Source organism: Castor canadensis, chromosome 6, assembly GCF_047511655.1.
Source record: "Castor canadensis chromosome 6, mCasCan1.hap1v2, whole genome shotgun sequence".
NCBI lineage: Eukaryota > Metazoa > Chordata > Mammalia > Rodentia > Castoridae > Castor > Castor canadensis.
Window position 1 is genome coordinate 12,411,335 of NC_133391.1, and position 19,380 is coordinate 12,430,714.

The following is a 19,380-nucleotide window of genomic DNA, read 5'->3' on the forward strand; positions in this document are numbered from 1 at the left end:
AGCCCCATTGTGGGAAGTTGGGGGTGGTATAGAGCCAGGCAGGATGACTCAGGGCAAGGTCAGTGTCAGGTCATTTCCTGGCTTCCTTCCTTAGGTCAGACAAGGGCAGTGTCTCCCCCGAAGACTGTGGACCAGGTAAGAAGGAAGGACCAGGACCTGGGATGGGTATCATGGAGTCAGAGGGCCAGGAGGGTGGCCCTCAGACTTCTCACTGCAAGGAGCAAAGCATGCTGGGTACTCCCTGGGAGGAGGAGGGAGGAGACTGGATCCCAATGGTGTCACCACTGACCGTTGGCATGGTCTGGAAGTACCAGGCCTGGCCTTAGAGCCCCAGAGGGCTTCTAAGACCTCCATTCCTGGTCTAGGCAGGAGCTGCGGGGGGCCGATGTGACTTTTCCTAGGGTCTCACTCACCAGTTTCAATTGTGAGAATGTTCTTGACTTACCCTGTCCAGCTAAGCTGAGGCCCAGACCTGACTGGATCCCTCATTTCCTCCTCACAGGGACCTCTGGGGACCTGGGTGTCCTGAGGCCAATCAAAATAGAACCAGAGGACCTGGACATCATTCAGGTCACTGTCCCAGGTAAGGGACAGGTCAAGGGGCTGAACCTGCTGTGTCTGCCTGGACCAGGTCTGTCCCGTGCCACCCCTCAGGGCTGTCCCAAGTCGTCATCTCTAGGTAGATTCTGACCACCATGGGGCATGGAGGAGACTTGGTCCAGCTACACCTGCTCCGTGTTGAGGCGGATGCACTAAACTCTCACCTTCTGGAAGGTCTCCCTGACCTTCATGCTCTGGTCTGGCTTCCCTGGGATTTGCAAGACTGGAGAGAGAGGAAGAAAAAGGACTTTGAACTTGGAACCTCTGGAGCCTCACTTTGCACATCTATAAAGAAGGAGGTTGGGCTGGGCACTGTGGTTCATGCCTATAATCCCAGCTACTCAGGAGGCAGAGATGAGGAGGATCGTACTTCAAAGCCTGCCCAGGCAAATAGTTCAGGAGACCCTATCTCAAAAAACCCATCACAAAAAAGGGGTTGGTGGAGTGGCTCAAGTGGTAAAAGCACCTTCCTTGCAAGTGTGAGTGAGGCCCTGAGTTCAAATCCCAATGCCGCCAGCAGGAGGGGGTCGGGAACCAGGCAAGGTGGTACATGTCTGTAATCCCACCTATGCCTAAGGCGTAAGTAGGAAGATCCTTAGTCTGAAACCAGTCCCAGGAAAAACTAAAGACCCTATCTGAAAAGAAAAGTGAAAGCAAAAGGGCTGGGAATATGGCTTAAGTGGTAGGGTGCTTGTCTAGCAAGCACAAGATCCTGAGTTCAAATCCCGGCACTGCAAAAAAAAAAAAAAAGAAAAAGAAACATGGGGGATGTACTTGGTCCCTGAAGGACCTGTCAAGAGACTCTGCCTGGGTTCTGACAGTGCTGGTCATTAGGCCTGGCTCCCTTTAGGGGTCCTGGTCTGAGGGCATCCTGGAGAAAAAGGACACAGACCCCTGTGGGAACTGCATCAGGAATGGAACATGCAGGAGATGACTGTGTCATTTGGACTTTTCTCTCCAGACCCTTCACCAACCTCAGAGGAGATGACAGATTCCCTGCCAGGGCACCTGCCCTCAGAGGATTCCGGTTATGGGATGGAGATGCTGACGGGTAAGGCGTAGGCTGGGCCTGCCACCGTGAGGACTCCCCTCTCTGGGGAGCAGCGGGGGTCCTGTGGCCAGGAAGTCCCCGGGCTTTTCTCCATATTGGGCACCACTGTTAGGCAAAACCCAAAGTAGACTGAATGTCCGTCATCCAAAATGCTTAGGACTTTTGGAATTTTGGGAGTTTTGAAATGTTTGCATTACACTTACAAGATAGCACTTTGCCTGAAAGGTAACTTCATACGTGTTCACCCCCTCACACACACTTTGGCGGTACTGGGATTTGAACTCAGGGTCTTGTGCTTGCAAGGCAGGTGCTCTTCCACTTGAGCCACACTCTCAGCGCTTTTGCGGCTGTTATTTTTCTAATAGTTTATCGCTGTTTCCCCTGGGCTGGCCTGGACCCCGATCCTATTTGCATTTACTGCGTAGCTGGGATGTCAGGCATGTGCCGCCACGCCCAGCTTTTACTGATTGAGATGCAGTCTCTTAACTTTTTGCCCGGGCTGGCTTCTAACAAGACCCAAAATGCATGGTGCAGTGTCTGGCCAGGGCCCCGCTGGACACACCGCGTCGTGGTGGGATTGTGTGTGTCTCTCTCTGCGTGGTCTCTGCCTCTCCTTATGAAGCCACCAGGGACCTGATGACCTAATCTAGTCACCTCTCTTAATATCATTAACAGAGGATTCGGGGATCAAACTTCCTGCATGCGTTTCAGGAAACAAAACCAAATCCAAATCCCAGCAGTAGCTTCCTTCCAGGAGACAGATGAGGTCATCTGGGACTCCTTGTCACCCGTGCCTGCCTAGGCACAGCTCCTGGTGGGTCCCCTTCTGTCCCCACCACGTGCTCCTCTTCCTCTCCGCTTGGGAATTTCTGCCCGGGTAGAAATGGCAAAACTGTGGCTTATTCATTGCAAATGTGTCCAGACAATCCTTGGCGCCATTCAGAGAGAGTGCGGCTCAGCAGGTAGGGAGCTGGTGCGTTTATCCACTGTCTCCCCTGCCATTGGCTGAGAGCTGTTCCCGCCTCTCCCGCCATTGGTTGATACCTGCTTCCATCATTATCCCCACACACGGCACACCAATCGTTGACACCTGTTTCTGCCTCCCACCTGCCATTGGTTGACGCCTGTTTTCCCGCCATTGATTGACAGCTGTTTTCTGGGTGTTAACTGCTGCCATTTCTGCTGCTGCTGCTGCGGCCAAAATCCAGCCTCAGACATGGCGGCCCTGCACCCTTTGCCTGCGTGGTGCCCGTTTTCCCGAGGGAAGTGCAGGCGTGTGGCTCAGAGCTGGCCCTCCACCTTTTTGTGCTGATGATGCTCACCAAACCTTCTAGAGCCTTCCAGAAACTTCCAGCTCATTGCATACTGGGGATCCAGACATGGAGCGCGTCTTCCTCTGCCCATCAGCAGACCTTGACCTGCACATGGCTGACCCAGGACCAGCCCCCTCCTTCTAAAGTGGGATGATTTTCTTTTTTTTTTTTTTTTTTGTCCCTAAGCGGTCTCAGAACTGGGGTTCAGCCTGCCTCCCCTCCATCCTGTCCCTTTCCTGGGCACTTAGGTCTCCAAGTGTCCCTTCTCGGTCCCCCAAGGCCAGCAGGAGATCCCACCTACCCCAGTGCGGCCCCCAGCACTCACCTCCCCTGACCCTCAGGGTCCAGTAATGAGGTCAGCAGAAACATGACAGTGGCAGACTTGGCTGTTGTCCAGGAACCCAGGCCACTTGCAGCTTGGAGTCCTCTTAGAAAGGAAAGTGGTGCGGGGGGTTCAGAGGCAGTGGGTAAGCGGAAGGAAAGACGGACCACAGTGTAGGAACAAGGTCTGGTGGACCACAGCCTTCCTGCCTGCCTTGTCCCTGTGGGGTGAGGTTATAGAGACAGGGCTCTGGACAACTGCATTACTTTTGTAGCCCAGGCTGGCCTTGAACTTTCAGTCTTCCCACCTCAGCTCCCAAGTGCTGAATTACATCTGTGTACCATGATGCCTGGCATATTTCTTTATTTAGGGGTGGGGCTGGGGTTTGAACTCCGGGCTTCCCACTTGCAAAGCAGGCGCTCTGCCACTTGAGCCACGCCTCCAGTCCATTTTGCTCTGATTATTTTGGAGTTGGGGTCTCTAGAACAATTTGCCTGGGCTGTCCTTGAACCGAGATCCTCCTGATCTCAGCCTCCCCAGCAGCGAGGATTGCAGGCGTGAGTCGCTGGCGTGGGTCTGTTTGTTTATTCTGTTAGTTTGTTCCTGAGTTAGTTACTCTGTTAGCTCTGTGGTGCTGAGGTGGAACCCAGGGGTTCACGCGAGCTGGGCAAGCGCTCACCACTGAGCTGCCCCAAGACAGATGCCCTTTCTTGCAAAAGTCCACTCAATTAGGTTTTGCAGGGAAATCCCTGCGCTCCAGAGAGAGGAATGGGCTTGGGGACACCGGAGGGTCACACGGACTTTGAGGCTGCTGCTGTGGTGCACTGTGCTCCACAGGTCAGACTCCAGACTGTGGTGGTTCTGAACCAGGCCCTGTCCCCCAGTCTGGCTGAACTCCAGCCCTACCTGCTCTCACACTGTCCCCTGCCTAACTTGTTTGTGGCATCACCACTACCTGTTGTCACGTGTTCTCTTGGGAGGTTTTTTTTTGGTTTTTTTGGGTTTTTTTTTTTGCAGTCCTGGGATTTGAACTCAGGCTCTATCACTTCAGCCACACCTTCAAATAGAGTCTTGTGCTTTTTGTCAGCCTTTGACCACAATCCTTCTTCCTCCGCCTCCCAAGTAGCAGAGATTACAGGCATACACAACCATGCCTGCCTTTGTCTTTTCTGTGTCCAGCCTGCTATGCTGGCACAGAGACCTGAGTAGGCACCTGTATGGGTGTCCTGATCCCATCTGGGGTGCTGTGCTGTGCTCTAAAGTTGGGGCCCGCAGCCTGCTATTCCATATCTGGCCACCCCTCTTTGGCAATGGGCTGTCTAGGAGATGACAAACTTGGCCTCTCGGCATTTTCTGGTCTCTTGTAGAGAAAGGCCCTGGTGAGGACCTGCGCCCGGAAGAGAGGCCTGTGCAGGGTGAGACCCCGTCAGTTTCCCAAGGTTCACTCTTCATTCTTGCTGTACCCCATCTCTCCTCTCCTTCCCTTTGCCTCCCGGCTCTGCCTTCTCCACCCTGTTACTCTCCAACACCCTGCTTTGGAGGTGGGCGTCCTTTGATGGGAGGTTTTATAGACTCTTCTGGAACTAGTAGCCATCTGGACAGAGTGGCCCCTCTCTGTAAAACAAGGTGTTTGTTTTTCCTGGTGGAACTGGGCTTTGAACTCGGGGCCTTGCACTTGATAGGCAGGTGCTCTACCACTTGAGCCATGCCCCCAGCCCTTTTTGGCTTTTTGGCTTTTTTAGTTTTTTTTTTTTTTTTTTTTTGGATAGGGTTTTGCTTCTTTTGCGAGGGCCAGCCTCAGACCTTGATCCTCCTTCTTACAGCTCCCAAGTACCTGGAATTACAGGTGTGCGCCACCGTGCCTAGCTTGTTTGTTAAAGTGTGGTGTCACTAACTTTTTGCCTGGCCTGGCCTTGTACCGCAGACCTCCTGATCTCCACTCCCAAGTAGCTGGGATTACAGGCCTGGTCCACCATACCTGACCTGTGTGCAAGGTTTTAAAGCTGAGATCTGAGCCTAGTTTTCCTGATCAAGGAGGATTGAAGCCTGACTTTGTGTCCAGCAGACATTTTTTCCCTCTTTGCTGGGAATGAGGGTGGGGCTGGAGGAGGGAACAAGGAGAGGCTGGAGTCTGTTTTGTGTTGGGAGTGTTTGCCCCCAGAATGGAATGATGGGAGGGGGTACAAGGAGAGAAGTGTCAGCTTTGCCAAACCCAGCCTGGAAGAGGGAAGCATGAGATATTAACAAAAGCCATCGCCACCTGGTGACAGTGCGCTCTACTCACAGGCTTACTTTGCACCTCTTGAGTTAAATCACTTACAGAGCTGGTCTGAAGGCATGCTTACCCAGAAATGCTGGCAGCCATTCCTAGGTCACAGAACCTTCCAAATCTCCACTCAGCCTGGTTTTGCAGTCAGAAGTGTGAGCCCAGGAATTGTGGACCCAGCTGTAATGGCCTTTTTTTTTTATGGCACTGGGGTTTGAACTCAGGACCTCATGCTTGGGCAGGTGCTCTGCCACTTGAACCATTCTGCTGCCCTTTTTTGTGATGGAATTTTTCAAGATAGGGTCTCACCAACTATTTTCCCAGGGCTGGCTTCGAACTCTGATCCTCCTGATTTCTGCCTCCTGAGTAGCTGGGATTACAGGCGTGAGCCACTAGTTCCAGGCTTATAACTACCATTTGTGAGGACACAGGATCCCCACCACTCCTGCTCCCTTTCCCCTCACTCCAAGGTCCCTCCCCTGGTACCCACCTTTCAAGGGTTTGAGCCAAAAAGTAGGGGTGCAGCTGCACCCAGGTGACTGAACACCCCAACTTTTCCTTCCAGACAGCCCTGGCGATGTGGTCCGGCCCTTGCGGAAGCAGGTGGAGCTTCTGTTCAATACACAATACGGTGAGCACAGAGCCCAGCCCCTCCAGCTGCCCATGTGCACGTGGTCAAGGGCAAGCCCTGGATTCACCATCAGGGTGGGGACACTTGAGGGACTGCCATCCATCCTGTCACCCCTGGAGGTGCAGCCTACTGGTGGGCACACTCTTGTTCCCACTTACTCTGTGGCTCACATACTCTTGTCTGCCTCTGCCTCAGGTGGTCACACTGGGCAGCTGTCCTCATGGACAGATGGATGGCCTCATCAGATCTTTCAGGACACCCATAGCAGTGGCTGTGAGATATATATATATGTGTGTATGTATATGTACATATATATATATATATATATATATATATATAGAGAGAGAGAGAGAGAGAGAGAGAGAGAGAGAGAGAGAGAGAGAGAGAGAGAGAGAAGAAGGGAGGGGAGAAGGCTTCTCTTTATTGAGCTCCTTTGGTTTGCCAGGTGTTAAGCTCAATGCTGGCTTTCCAAACTTCTCACAAAACCCAAGACCCATGTCACAGATGAGGAAAAACGAGGCCTGGTATAGACATGTGGTCCTGCCTCACTGAGGGGCAGAGCCCGGCTTGGACCTCAGACCTGCCTCCTCCTCCATGGGTGGCATTGGCCCATGGTAGGGTTTAAGGTTAATTCTGCTGGCAGTGGGAAGGACATTCTGCAGGGCCTCAGTGACCTCAGACAAGCCACAATCCCTGGAGAGCTGTAGGTCTCCCCCTCCAGCTTCCACTAGGCGCTGCCTTCAAGGCTCTGGCAACTCCCCCCCCCCCCCCCCCCCCCGACAGACACAGACACAGACATGGGGGACAGGGTTGCAGCTCGTGGCCCCCCGAGCTCCGGGTGGCCCTACAGCAGCTGTGTCTCTGCAGCCAAGGCCATAGGCACCTCGGAACCAGTCAAGGTGCCTTACTCCAAGTTCCTGATGTACCCCGAAGAGCTGTTTGTGGTGGGACTGCCTGAAGGCATCTCCCTTCGCAGGCCCAACTGTTTTGGGATTGCCAAGCTGCGGAAGATTCTGGAAGCCAGCAACAGCATCCAGTTTGTCATCAAGAGGTAGGGCTCACCCAGAGCAGCACCAAACCGCCATCTGTGTCATCAGACAGCCAATGCCTGCTTTTCTTTCTTTTCTTTATGTTTTCATTCTTCATTTATTTATTTGGTGGGACTGGGGTTTGAACTCGGGGCTTTGCACTTGCAAAACAGGTGTTCTACCACTTGAGCCAGTCCTCCAATCCATTTTGCTCTGGTTATTTTGGAGATGGAATATTACAAACTGTTTTCCCAGACTGGCCTCAAACCTCTATCCTCCTGATCTCAGCCTCCCAAGTAGATGGGATTAATGGTGTGAGCCACCAACACCTGATTCTTCATTTATTTTTTATCTTTTTGTGGGGGGTGTTCTTGAGACAAATTCTCAAAGCAATCATGATCAAGTCAGGTGCTGATGGCCTACGCCTGTAATCCCAGCTACTCAGGAAGCAGAGATCAGGAGGATCTTTATTTGATGCCAGACTGGGCAAAGAGTTTGCGAGACCCTATCTTGAAAAATACCCAACCCAAAAAGGGCTGGTGGAGTGGCTCAAGTGGTAGAGCGCCTGTCTAGTAAGCATGAGGCCCTGAGTTCAAACCCCAGTACCGCAAAACCAACAAACAAAAGACCACAATCCTCCTGCCACAGGCTCCCAAGTGCTGGAATTATAGGTGTGTGCCACCACACCTGGCTTCTTCCTTTGTTTTTAAACAGCAGGGCCTTCACTGGGGTCTGACTCCAGTTGGACAGGGACAAGTCCTCCAGGCCTGGCCACATCCAAGGCAGCCATACTGACCCCTCTCAGTGTCAGGAGAGCAATGCCCACTTTGCCCAGATGTGGATAGTAACAGAGGGCATTGGAGCAATACTGTAGGAAGTGGCCATGGTCCCAGGATTGGATTGTCCAGTGGTGGCTTTTCCAGGCCCTTCCTGTTTCTTTGGGAACTCATTTTTGTCTGCGAGGATCTGGTGCAACACTACTGTATCAATCTATGTGCATGACAGGGCTAAAAGTCTTTCTGGATTCTGGAAGCTGAGCTTAGTGGCACATGTCAGTAATCCCAGCTACTCAGGAGTCAGAGATAGGAGAAGCACGGTCCAAAACCAACCCAGGCATAAAATGTAAAACTCTATCTGAAAAACAAATTGAAAAGTAAAAAGGACTGGTGAATGGTTCAAGTGATGGAGTACATGCCTAGCAAGTTCAAAACCCTGAGTTTAATCCCCAGTACTGCCAAATAAAGTCTCAGAGGAGGCGGTGGTAGCTATTGAGTGTGAAAGGGAGAGGGAGGACTTGGGGCTCCTGTTTTGTGTGTGTTCCTTCTCTGTGTGGCAGTGATGTCTTGTGAATTGAATCTGGGTTTGGTTGAAAGCAATGAGAGAGATGGAATTCTTCTGTTTTTTATTAGGGTATATTTGTTGTACGGGGGAAATAATTGTGACAGTTCCAAATTGGCTTATATTGTACATTGGTTAGTTCACCCCCACTGGCTCTCCCCCGATCCCCTCCCCACCTCACTTAAAGCAATCGCAAGAGGTTTCTTTGTTCCATTTTGTATATGACGTCCATCCACCACATTCCCTCACCTTCATCTCCTGAGAGAAGAAATTCTTTTTTCTTTGTCTTTTTTTTTATGTGTGTGTGGTACTGGGGTTTGAACTCAGGGCCTACACCTTGAATCACTCTACAGCCCTTTTTTGTGATGGGTTTTTTTTTTTTTTTTTTTTTTCAAGATAGGGTCTCGCAAACTCTTTGCCCTGGCTGGCTTTGAACCATGATCCTCCTGATCTCTGCCTCCTGAGTAGCTGGGATTACAGGCGTGAGCACCCGGCTGAGAAGGGAGTCTTAAGGCCTTCTTTCTAGTCCAGGGCTGTCCCTGAATTGGAAGGCGAGGCCAGCCAGGGGCTGTGGGGCCCGGTGTATGCAGGTAGAGATATGTAGTTTTTTCATTCATTAAATGTGGCCTGAGTGGCCACTGTGTGACAGGATGCAGCTAGCAGCCAGGTTCACAGAGTCCTGCCCTCTTGTTAGCTACCTCACCGAATAAAATCACAGTAGCATGTTAGGTAGAGGGAGAAATTCTGTGGCGAGGTGGAACTCAGAGTAAGAGGCAGAGAGGTGGGTACACTCCTGTAATCCCAGCACTTGGAAGACTGAGGCAGGAGGAATTACGAGTTCCAGGCCAGCCTGTGCTACATAGCGAGACTGTCTCAAAATACCACCAACAGAAGGGCAGAAGGAACCTAAGAAGGTGACATTGGAGCAGAAACCTAATGAAGCGAGGGAGTGACTTGTGCTAACATCTGGTAGAACAGCCTTTGGACAGCAGGTGCAAGTGTCCTGGGGCAGAGACATGCCACATGTTCGAAGTCAGCAAGGCACAGTGAGTGATGGGAGAACAGTGAATATTGAGACTCTGGAGATAGCAGGACCCAGATCATCCGGGGTCTGGGGTCCACTTAAGACAGCTGCATTTTGTTTCAGACTTAATGAGAGCCAATTGGGAAGTCTGGGTGAAGGGGGTGCAATTCATTTGCTCTGTTTTAATTACTGCATCTGCAGGAAAGGGTCATAGGGAGGGTTGAGCAGGGACAGAAGCAAGGACTGGTGAGGAGACGTCACACTGGTCTGGGGACAGGTTGTCAACTCTGGCCATACTTTTTTGTTTTGTTTTGTTTTTGTGGTACTGGGGTTTGAACTCAGGGCCTACACCTTGAGCCACTCCATCAGCCCTTTTATATGATGGGTTTTTTTGAGATAGGATCTCGCAAACTATTCAGGCTGGTTTTGAACCACGATCCTCCTGATCTCTGCCTCCTGAGTAATTGGGATTACAGACGTGAGCCACCATACCTGGCCCTGAGGGTCTAGCCTCTGTCCTGTACCTCCCAGGGAGGCCTCCTCTGTGCTGTAGCTTGGCCACCCCACAGAAAAGAACTAGTCACATCTCTGGGTAGCCTCACCCCCAGATGTCTCCCCCCAGCACTGAGCCTTGCCCTGTATCCCTTTCCCACAGTGGCCATGAGCTGACCTGAAGAAGTGTTGTGCTCCGTGTGCCGCCTGCCCTGTCCCCTCTGCCCAGACCAGCCTGCTACAGATCCTGATCCCCCCACATACACCCACGAACCCACAAACAGGGTACTCTAGGAGGACAAGTTTATAGGAGGAACTCTGAATGCTTCTGGACTTTAAATCAGTTCCCCACAAGCTGTAGTCCCTGACCCTGGGCAATGGGGAGCATATCATGTCACAGATCCAAGGGTGAAAGCTATCCGCCAGCCAGCTCAGGCCCCGGGAGCATCCTCAGAGCCCAGAGCAGGCCACACACCCTACACAAGTTGTAAGGGACTCCAGGTCTGGACTGGCTAGGGGCAGGAGGGCCCATTGCACAGGTGTGTAGACTGAGGCCCAGAGAGAGGACTGGGTAGTCCTTGGTGCTTGGAGAGACCTCACTGATGACCCTGCTGTGTCTTCCAGGCCTGAGCTGCTCACTGAAGGCGTCAAAGAACCCATCGTGGACAGTCAAGGTACCCTGTCTGGGGCGGGCATGGGAAGGTACCCGGCCTCTGCCACATCCCCTCATGATTCCCCTGTCTGTCCCTGCCCCAGGGTTCCCCCTGTCTGCCCCTACTGGGTTTGCCCCTAGATGTCACCTTGGGGACCCCATGAGCTTCGTCCTCACCTGGCTTCTCTCCCCACTCCCAGAGAGGGACCCACTTGTGGGCAGGAGCCTGAAGAGACAGGCTTTTCAAGGTAAAGTTGACCACAGGGTGAAATTAGCCATCCCAGCACCATGTCGTTAACCAGCTTTGGGTGGTGGGGGGGGTTGGGTCTTGGGGAGCTGGGCAAGCCAGGGTGGCCACTGGGGTTCTTACAGAGAGACTCTGTTGGACAGATGGAGGGATGGCCAAGTAGAGGGCTCAGTGGCTGGCTGCCATTTGCCTGGGACCGTTCCAGATTCATCAGTCAGCAAATCAATTAGTGCTTTGAAATTCAAGGAAGGCTTAGTGACCAGCGAGGACAGAGAGCAAGGAAGGAAGGGGACTAAAGAATGGAAAATTAGTGCTGGGTGCCGGTGGTCACATCTGTAATCCCAGCTACTCAGAACGCAGAGATCAGGAGGATTGCGGTTCAAAGCCTGCCCAGGCAACTAGTTTGCAAGATCCCATCTTGAAAAAACCCATCACAAAAAAGGGCTGGTGGAGTGGCTCAAGGTGTAGGCCCTGAGTTCAAACCCCAGTACCACACACACACACACACACACACACACACAAATGGAAAATGAGGAAGGTATGAGGGAAGGCTCAGCAGAAAGTGGGGGGACAGGCTGTGACTGAGGAGCCCCACAATGTGAGGGGGAGGCCCCCCTCTTTGCCGTCACTACAGGATGTGTTTGGAAACAGCCATTCACCTTTCCTGTGTTGGGGCAGATATGAGGACCAGGGTGTGGCTCAGTGGGGAGCGCTTTGCCCGGAGTGTGCAAGGCCCCGGGTTCCATCCCCAGCACTTCATAAGGTCATGATGATCAATAAAAGCGAAGAGGTAGAGCGAGTGGGTATGGGTGAGGTGAGTCCTGAAGGGCAGCTGCTCTCGGCTGGTCCCTCATGGTCGCCAAACACGTAGGAGAAAGTAGGTCCTTGTGAGCAGTGACAGGAAGGGCCAGCTCCTGAGGGCAGGAATGCAGGGACAGGGACAGTTTGCTGCCTCCAGTCTCTCTCAGTGCTCCTGGGCATCCAGAACATTCTAAGATGAGGGAGTTCGTCTCCCAGAGCCTCACCCCCCAGCTTCCCACGCCAGCCCCTCAGCAGACTTGGGAGACCTTAAAAGACTTCCAACCAGAGTCACTCCCCCGCCCCCTGCCACCGGCTCTCTCCTGAGGCTGGGCCAAGCTGTAATCTTATGGAGGAGGACTGGGGGTCCCCATGGCACAAGCTGGGTCCTTCATAAACAAGCCCTGGGGACAGTGAGTGACCAGGGCAGCCTCCTGCCTTCCCACTGACTAACCAAATCCTCCATTCTGCCTGCCACCCAGCCGGGACAGGGATCCTCACTCTTCATGGTGTCTCACAGCTCTGGGACTTATTTACTGGTTTGGTGGTTTTCAAATGTCAACAATTAACTTAATTTCCAATTTGTCGCTGTTGTCACAACAGTGTGCGTTCTTCCAGAAAAAAAAAAAACACATGTGAATGCTGGAAGACTCTGAGGACTCACTCCAAGAATCCACTAATTGCCAGAGAAGGACTTTTCCATAATTAGGAAGCCATATTCCTTTAAAAGTCACCAAGTGCCTTTTAATCTTAACAGCCTCACTCCCTAATTGTTTTCACTTTGCAGAAAACTATGACACAAGACTCTCACGGATCGACATCGCCAACACACTAAGAGAGCAAGTGCAGGACCTGTTTAATAAGAAATACGGTGAGTTATGGGGTGCGGTGGGCGCTCCAAATGTAGCCAAGGTCCCTGGAAAGTGGTCCTCCGCTTGTATGTATTTCGTACAAGAGCACTTGCTATGAGCCACTAGGCACTTGGCGATACAGTGGTAAATAAAACACAGTGTTGGGCATGGTGGTGCACGCCTGTAATCCCACCACTTGGGAAACTGAGGCAGCAGCATAGCCAGACATAGTAAAACCAGCTGGGCACAGTGGCTGAAACCTGTAATCGTAACTACTTGGGAGGCAGAGATCAGGAGGATTGTGGTTTGAGGCCAGCCAAGAAATAAACATGAGATCCTATCTCAAAAAATAACTAAAGCAGCCAGGTGCTGGTGGTTCACATCTATAATCTCAGCTACTCAGGAGACAGATCAAGAGGACAGTGGTTCAAAGTCAGCCCATGCAAATAGTTCGTGAGACCCTATCTCAAAAAACCCATCACAAAAAACGGCTGGTGGAGTAGCACAAGCCTAGCAAGTGTGAGGCCCTGAGTTCAAACCCCAGTACTGCAAAGAGAAGAAAGAGAAAGAGAGATGAAGCAGGGAGGGAGGGAGGGAGGAAGGAAGGGCAGTGGGAGTGTGGTTCAAATGATAGCATGCCTGCCTAGCAAGTGCAAGGCTGAGTTTAAGCCCCAGTGCCCCAAGAAAAGACAGAAATTCTATACTTACCAGATGTGGGGCACCAGTCAGACTCTGAGTTTCCTGGGAGCCAGAGCAAAAAGGGAAATGGGGTCCATTCTCCAGTTTCCCGTGACTACGAGGTAGAAATTAGTTAGTTGAGAAGATTGGCACCTTCATGGAACAGAAGTGCCACAGCCCTGCAGAGGGTTGGTGACATGAACAGGGCTAAAGCCCAGATGCACAGAGGGCCCTGGGGTCCTGCAGCAGCTTGGCTGTCTCAGCTTGGCTTCCTTGCTGCTTGGTGGAATCCGCCCAACTTGGGCCAGGCGGGTGTTAAACCAAAGTCCCAGGGGCTGATGGAGTCACAGGGAGGGCCAGCTGTCCTCGGGGTGTGCAGTCCCTGTCTGCCGCAGCAGCTGGGAATACGTCCTGCCCACCCCCCGACTCCTCCCTGCCCAGTACAGACTCACACCAGGACCCCACTGTACAACTCACACCCCAATTCCCAGTCTCCTCCGAGTGCACCTCTCACAGTGCTCTCTGGGGGCCCCATGTGCACACTCTGCACACCGAGGGTCCCTGTGCTTCTGTATGCTCACGTCCCGCCCTGTCTGGCTCCTGATGGGCACCACTGTCTCTCTTATCCACAGGGGAGGCCCTGGGCATCAGATACCCAGTCCAGGTGCCGTACAAACGCATCAAGAGCAACCCGGGTTCCGTCATCATCGAGGGGCTGCCCCCCGGGATCCCCTTCCGCAAGCCATGCACCTTCGGCTCCCAGAACCTGGAGAGAATCCTCGCTGTAGCCGACAAGATCAAGTTCACAGTCACCAGGTACTTAGGGGAGAGCAGGAGTGGCCGGGATGGGGGATCGGAGAGGAGACCGCAAGCCATCCAGGGTGTAGGAAGCCCCACACATAGCCTGGCCACCTTACTCCAGCCTCCATAGTAAGAGTGGCCTTGTGAGCGCCTTGTATCTGCTCAGAAAGCGTTGTCCTGTGCACACCGACACCCACATATCTTGTTAACATGCAGACCCTGCTGCTGGGAGCCTGAGACAGGCCCCCCATATTACCAGCCTCCAGGTGACTGCTCTGTCCCCTAGGCCCTCCTGATAACCCCTCTCTCCTTCCCTTCCAGGCCGTTCCAAGGACTCATCCCAAAACCTGGTAAGGGGCACTGGCCGTGGGGGTGGGGGACCGCTTTCCATGGGGGCCAGGCACGGGGCAGGGAACCAGAGGCCAGTGCTCCGAGCACAGCCCACTATGGGTCATGGTGGCTGGGCTTGGGAACAGGAAATAGGCCCTGCCCTACTGCCCTCCCTCCTCTCTGGGCACCTGCCCCAGGTGGATGGAAGAAGGCTAGATCGTGTGCCATCCTGGGGCTGAGAAAGTCTGGGGAAGGTGGCACCAGCATTTTCCACTTGTCACCCAGTTGGGGACCAGGAGAAGGAGCTCAGCTGGGTCTGTCTCCCTTTCAGTCTGACAAACGGCCTGGCTGACTTGGTGAATGGATGAGGGTGTTGTATGCGGGGATGCTGTCTATGGGGGCTCAGTAGCTGGGTAACAAGACATATGGGGACCACACAGCCCTATGACAAGACGCCTTTCCTGAGCTCCGTCAAGGCATCAGGTCCCTCTGTCTCACTGTGAGCTGCATCCTTGCCCTCCCAAAGCTGCAAGCACAGCTGTTCCTGTGGGGGTCAGAGGCCTCCAGGAAGCATTCAGGGCTGGCAGGGCTCTGGGCAGGGGCTGCCCATCGACCCTGGGCCTGTGCATATAGACGCAAGGGCCCTGTCACCTTTCCAGGTCCTTGATCCACCCCAAGAGACTCTGTCAGACCCAGGCCCTTGGGGAGGCTGCGCCCATATTCTGGGAATGGGGTGCTGCTGGGAACAGGTGCACGGTCACAGCAGTGCCCAGAACAAAGGGGGCCTGCAGCCTGGGATTCTATTTCCCAGTCATACTTACGTCACCTCCACCTGCCACAATGGGGCTGGCCACTCCCCTCCCTGGAGCCATTCACTTCCTAGCTTGAGCCTGGCTTGGAGGGCTTCTGGGGAAGGGGATGACACTGTTGGGATGCTCACCTCAGTGAGGGTGGTAGTGTGGCTGCTTGTGGCCACACAAGCAAGGGACCCCAGGAGGGAATGGGAGAGGTGTTCCTGGAGTCAGAAAGCCCCTTGGACTGGGAGTGGTGGTGCAGGCCTATAATCCCAGCTTCTTGGAAGGCAGAGGTAGAAGGATCTTGGTCTGAGCATACCCAGGGCAAAAGTGTGACATCCTATCTGAAAAATGAACTAAAGCAGAAGACTAGGAGCGTGGCTCAAGTGGTAGAGCGCCTGCCTAGCAAGTGTGAGGCCCTAAGTTCAAATCCTAGCACAAAAGGAAAGAAGGGAGGGAGGGAGGGGACTGTGGAAATCAGAGCTACAGTATGCAGGGGTTGTGAGCTGGAGGACCCCTGGCCAGCAGATGCCCGGACACTGAATCTCACACTAAGCACTTTTTATGAATTTCAGAGGGCCCAGTAGGACCAGACCATGTTCCCGGTACTAGGATGACAGCAATGACCAGAGGAGGCCTCTTGTTGGCTCCTTAGCCCTGTGAAGTAGGTCTTAAAGAGAGAGAAACTGAGAGCTGGGCTTGATGGTGCAATTTGTAATCCCAACTCTGCATCAGGCAGAGGTAGTAGTATGGAAATCTCAGAGAAAAACAAAAACAAACAAAGAAAACAAGCAAGTCCTTATCTGAAAAATAATAACTAAAGCAAAAATGGCTGGTGGAGAGGCTTATGTGGTGCCCTAGCAAGTAAGGCCCTGAGTTCAAACCCCAGTACCACCAAAAAAGTAGGGGGGGCTGACACTCAATGATGTGTGCCCCATGTCCCAGAGCTATGAGAGGCTCAGTTGCTTTCAAGTCTCTGTCTGAAGCAGCTTACTGGTGACTTGATCTCTCTCCCCAGCATGGAGAGGCCAGAGGCAGTGGCCCAGCCAGACTGGTCGCCTGGCAGCCACAGGAGAAATTAGCACTTCCTCAGCTGGCGACAGTTAAGGCACAGCAGGCCAGGCAGGGACCCGAGTGTGCACGTGCTTGTGAGGACATCCCAGGCCTGTGGACTCGCAGGGCTGCCCTTAGAGCCCTGCCGGCCCTGTGATGGGGCCTGTGCACCCGCTTGGCACCAGGACTGGCCTGTGTCCATTCAGTTCACCTGCCCCCAGGCCAGGTTCCCTTGCCCGCACCTGTGTTTCAGGCCTGTGTGACTCCAGGCAGATGAACCTCACAGAGGCAGGTCCCCCACTAGCCCTGACGTGGTGTGTGCCTGGGTTGCTGTCATAATTTGGCACCAGTGGTTCCATTCTGAGGTTAGCCCAGGAAGGAAGAATGGCCCAGGTGGCCCTCTACGGATAGAGGGAAAGCCAGTGAGGGGTGCACAGGCCAACCCTCTGCTTCCCAGAAGGAAGGGACCTGGGTGGGGCCCATTATCAGATGTGGGGACATGGTCTTTGTTTTGGTTTTGGTGGTACTGGGGCTTGAACTCAGGGCTTTACATTTGACTCCACCAGCCCTTTTTTTGTGATGTGTTTTTTCAAGATAGGGTCTATTTGCCCAGGCTGGCTTTGAACCTCAGTCCTCCTGATCTCTGCCTCCTGTGTAGTACAGGCATGAGCCACCAACCAACGCCCTGTATCTGCACAGCCAGTTTTAAGGGTGTTTGGAACACGGGGAAAGACACTCATTATGACCCTGGCATGTGCTAGGCTGTGGGCTCAGCACTGGACTCTGTCCCCTATCATTGAGGGGCAGGAACTCAAGGCTGATGGTACCTGAGTGACCTTAAGTCTCCGGAGTGCTGTATCTGTACAGGCTGGCTCCAGGGCCTCGCTCCCTGTGTCCTCATGGGGAGGCATGAGGAGTGTGGAGGGTTGGATCACAGGCAGGATGTGACTCAGGGAAGCCGCGGAAAGGAGTGACTTGACAAGATCTGGGGATAGCGCCCAGCCCAGCCTCCCGGCAGACCCCAGAGCCCTGGGCACCTCCCGGAGGTGGCCACTTCCAGAAACCAGGGCTCCCCCTCCAGACAATGATTCAGGGGCTCAGCTAGCGTTTCTGTCATTGGAGATGGAACCCAGGGCCTTCCTCGTGCCCTACAAGCACTCCTCAACTCTTTTCTTTTTTTTATTTTGAGAAAGGGTCTTACCATGTAGCCCAGGCTGGCCTGGAACCCTCCATCCTTCTACCTCAGCCTCCTTAGTGCTGGGATTACAGATGTGCACCACCACACCTGGCTTTTATTTTTTGTGGTGCTGGAGATGGAGCCCATGTCCTCTCCAGGGTTGGGCAAGTACTGTATTTCTTGGATCTCAGTCACTGCTCTTCCCACAAGGCCTGCAGAGGGTGGCAGCCACCTAGACGGTAAGGCATCCTGGCCCCAGTCTCAGGAATGGCCCTGGCAGCATTGGTGCTGAGGTAGGGGGTCAATTTGGAAGGACTAGGGTAGACAGCCCGGCAGGCTAGCCCCTTGCTTTCTCCTGACACTTGTCATTCTGGACTGGGAAGGTCTTCAGACTCCGGGAGCCTTCAGCGGTCTAAGTCACTGAGCTCTAGTCCTGCCCCAGGGACAAACTGTTCCCAGGCCCTCCCCTACACAGTACCTGAAGCCTGGCACAGGCTGGCACCAGGGCTCTGAGTTGAACCAGAACAGGAACTAGCTGAGGAATGTGGTGACACTGGTAGTACCTTTGTCCAGACAGCGGCCTCAGGGCAGGTGGGGGTGGCACGGTACGCTTGGGGCCTGCCTGCCAGGCAGCACGTGGGCCATGGAACAAGCTGGCACACCTGCCCCTCCAGGCAATCCAAGTAAGACAGACTGTGGGGAGTGCTGGTGGACCATGGAGGGCTGTGTCCCTACTGCCCCAAAGAGAAATGGTTGCTGTTGGTCTTCCTGGAGCCTGGAAAGCTTCCTGGAGGAAGTGTTGAGGAGGTGGCCTTGGAGGTGACCAGAACAGCGCATGGTGTTGACACAGGTCAGAGCCTAAGGGAAGGCACAGATGTAGTGTCCAGCAGCTGGGGATGAAGCCAGCTGGGTGGATGTGGCACATCATCCATCCAGAGAGGGAAGGAGGACACTCCCGGAGGCCCCTTTTTCTGGTTTGGGCTGGGGGCTTCCTTCTGGCTGGTGGGAGCTGCTGTGAAGTGGCTCTGAGCTGCGCCTGTAATCTTAGCTACTCGGGAGGCCAGTTGGGAGGATCACAGTTTGAGACCTACCCAAGTGAAAAGTTGGAGAGACCCCATCTTAATCAATAAGCCAGGGTCTGGTTCTGTGCACCTGTCATCCCAGCCATGAGGGAGGCTGAGGGAGGAGGATCACAGTCTAAGGCCAGGCCAGGCAAAAATACAAGACACTGTCTGAAAAGTGACTAAAGAAAAAAGAGCTGGGGATGTAACTCAAGTGGTAGAACCCCAAAATTCAAACCCCAGTACTTCTAAAAAACAACAAAAAAACCCTGATGACCTTCTTGCGTCGGGGTGCGTCCTAGCTCTGTAGCTACCTTGTCCCTAATAGAAGACATTTGGCCAGCCCTTCACATCTTTCCTCCTTTCTTTCAGAAAGAAACTGAGGCCCAGAGAGGTTGAGGAACTTATCGGGGTCACACAGTATCTGCATAGCACGGCTGAGATTTGAACTTAAGAACTGAGGGTTGGCTCTACCTCTGCCCTAGGCCCGACTTGTGCCCTCTGTGGGCTGTGACTGCATCCTCTTCCCCCACCATGCTGCCATCACACTGGGCGGCGCTTTGCTGCCCTCTCCTGACCACCAGGTGCAATTACACTAGTCCTGTCTAACCCTTTCAGCTTGCTGTCAACAGCACCTGCAGTGTGCTGTCACATGGAACTTTCCGCCCTTCAAAGCCTTCAGCGCAAAGCTTGCGTTCTAGCAGGAAATGAGTAAGAGCCAGAGCGGTGTGCGACAGTGGCACAAGCCTTGGAGACAGAGGAGACGCAGGAAGACAGTTTTAGGAGTTAGAGGCAGGAGGAAGTAAAGCCACAAGCCTGGGGAGCAGCTCTGTGTACCAGATGTACCTGACATGCTCCAGGCTGGGTTCCAGT

The 19,380-nt window shown here is 53.4% G+C and overlaps 1 protein-coding gene across 8 annotated transcripts in view; it reads left to right on the forward strand.

The window, feature by feature from the left end:
• Gtf2ird1 (GTF2I repeat domain containing 1) overlaps positions 1–19,380 on the forward strand; it is a 75,269-nt gene that overhangs the window by 43,443 nt on the left and 12,446 nt on the right. For 3 of the 8 annotated variants that reach the window (XM_074075749.1, XM_074075751.1, XM_074075750.1), the window contains exons 12-22: positions 95–135; positions 503–583; positions 1,562–1,651; positions 4,654–4,725; positions 6,118–6,183; positions 7,051–7,234; positions 10,690–10,739; positions 10,918–10,965; positions 12,550–12,633; positions 13,924–14,107; positions 14,414–14,442. In XM_074075749.1, coding sequence (XP_073931850.1) covers positions 95–135; positions 503–583; positions 1,562–1,651; positions 4,654–4,725; positions 6,118–6,183; positions 7,051–7,234; positions 10,690–10,739; positions 10,918–10,965; positions 12,550–12,633; positions 13,924–14,107; positions 14,414–14,442 — 929 coding nt within the window. The remainder of the gene's footprint in view (positions 1–94; positions 136–502; positions 584–1,561; positions 1,652–4,653; positions 4,726–6,117; positions 6,184–7,050; positions 7,235–10,689; positions 10,740–10,917; positions 10,966–12,549; positions 12,634–13,923; positions 14,108–14,413; positions 14,443–19,380) is intronic. The other 5 variants (XM_074075753.1, XM_020164692.2, XM_074075755.1 and 2 more) reach the window with 3 other exon arrangements.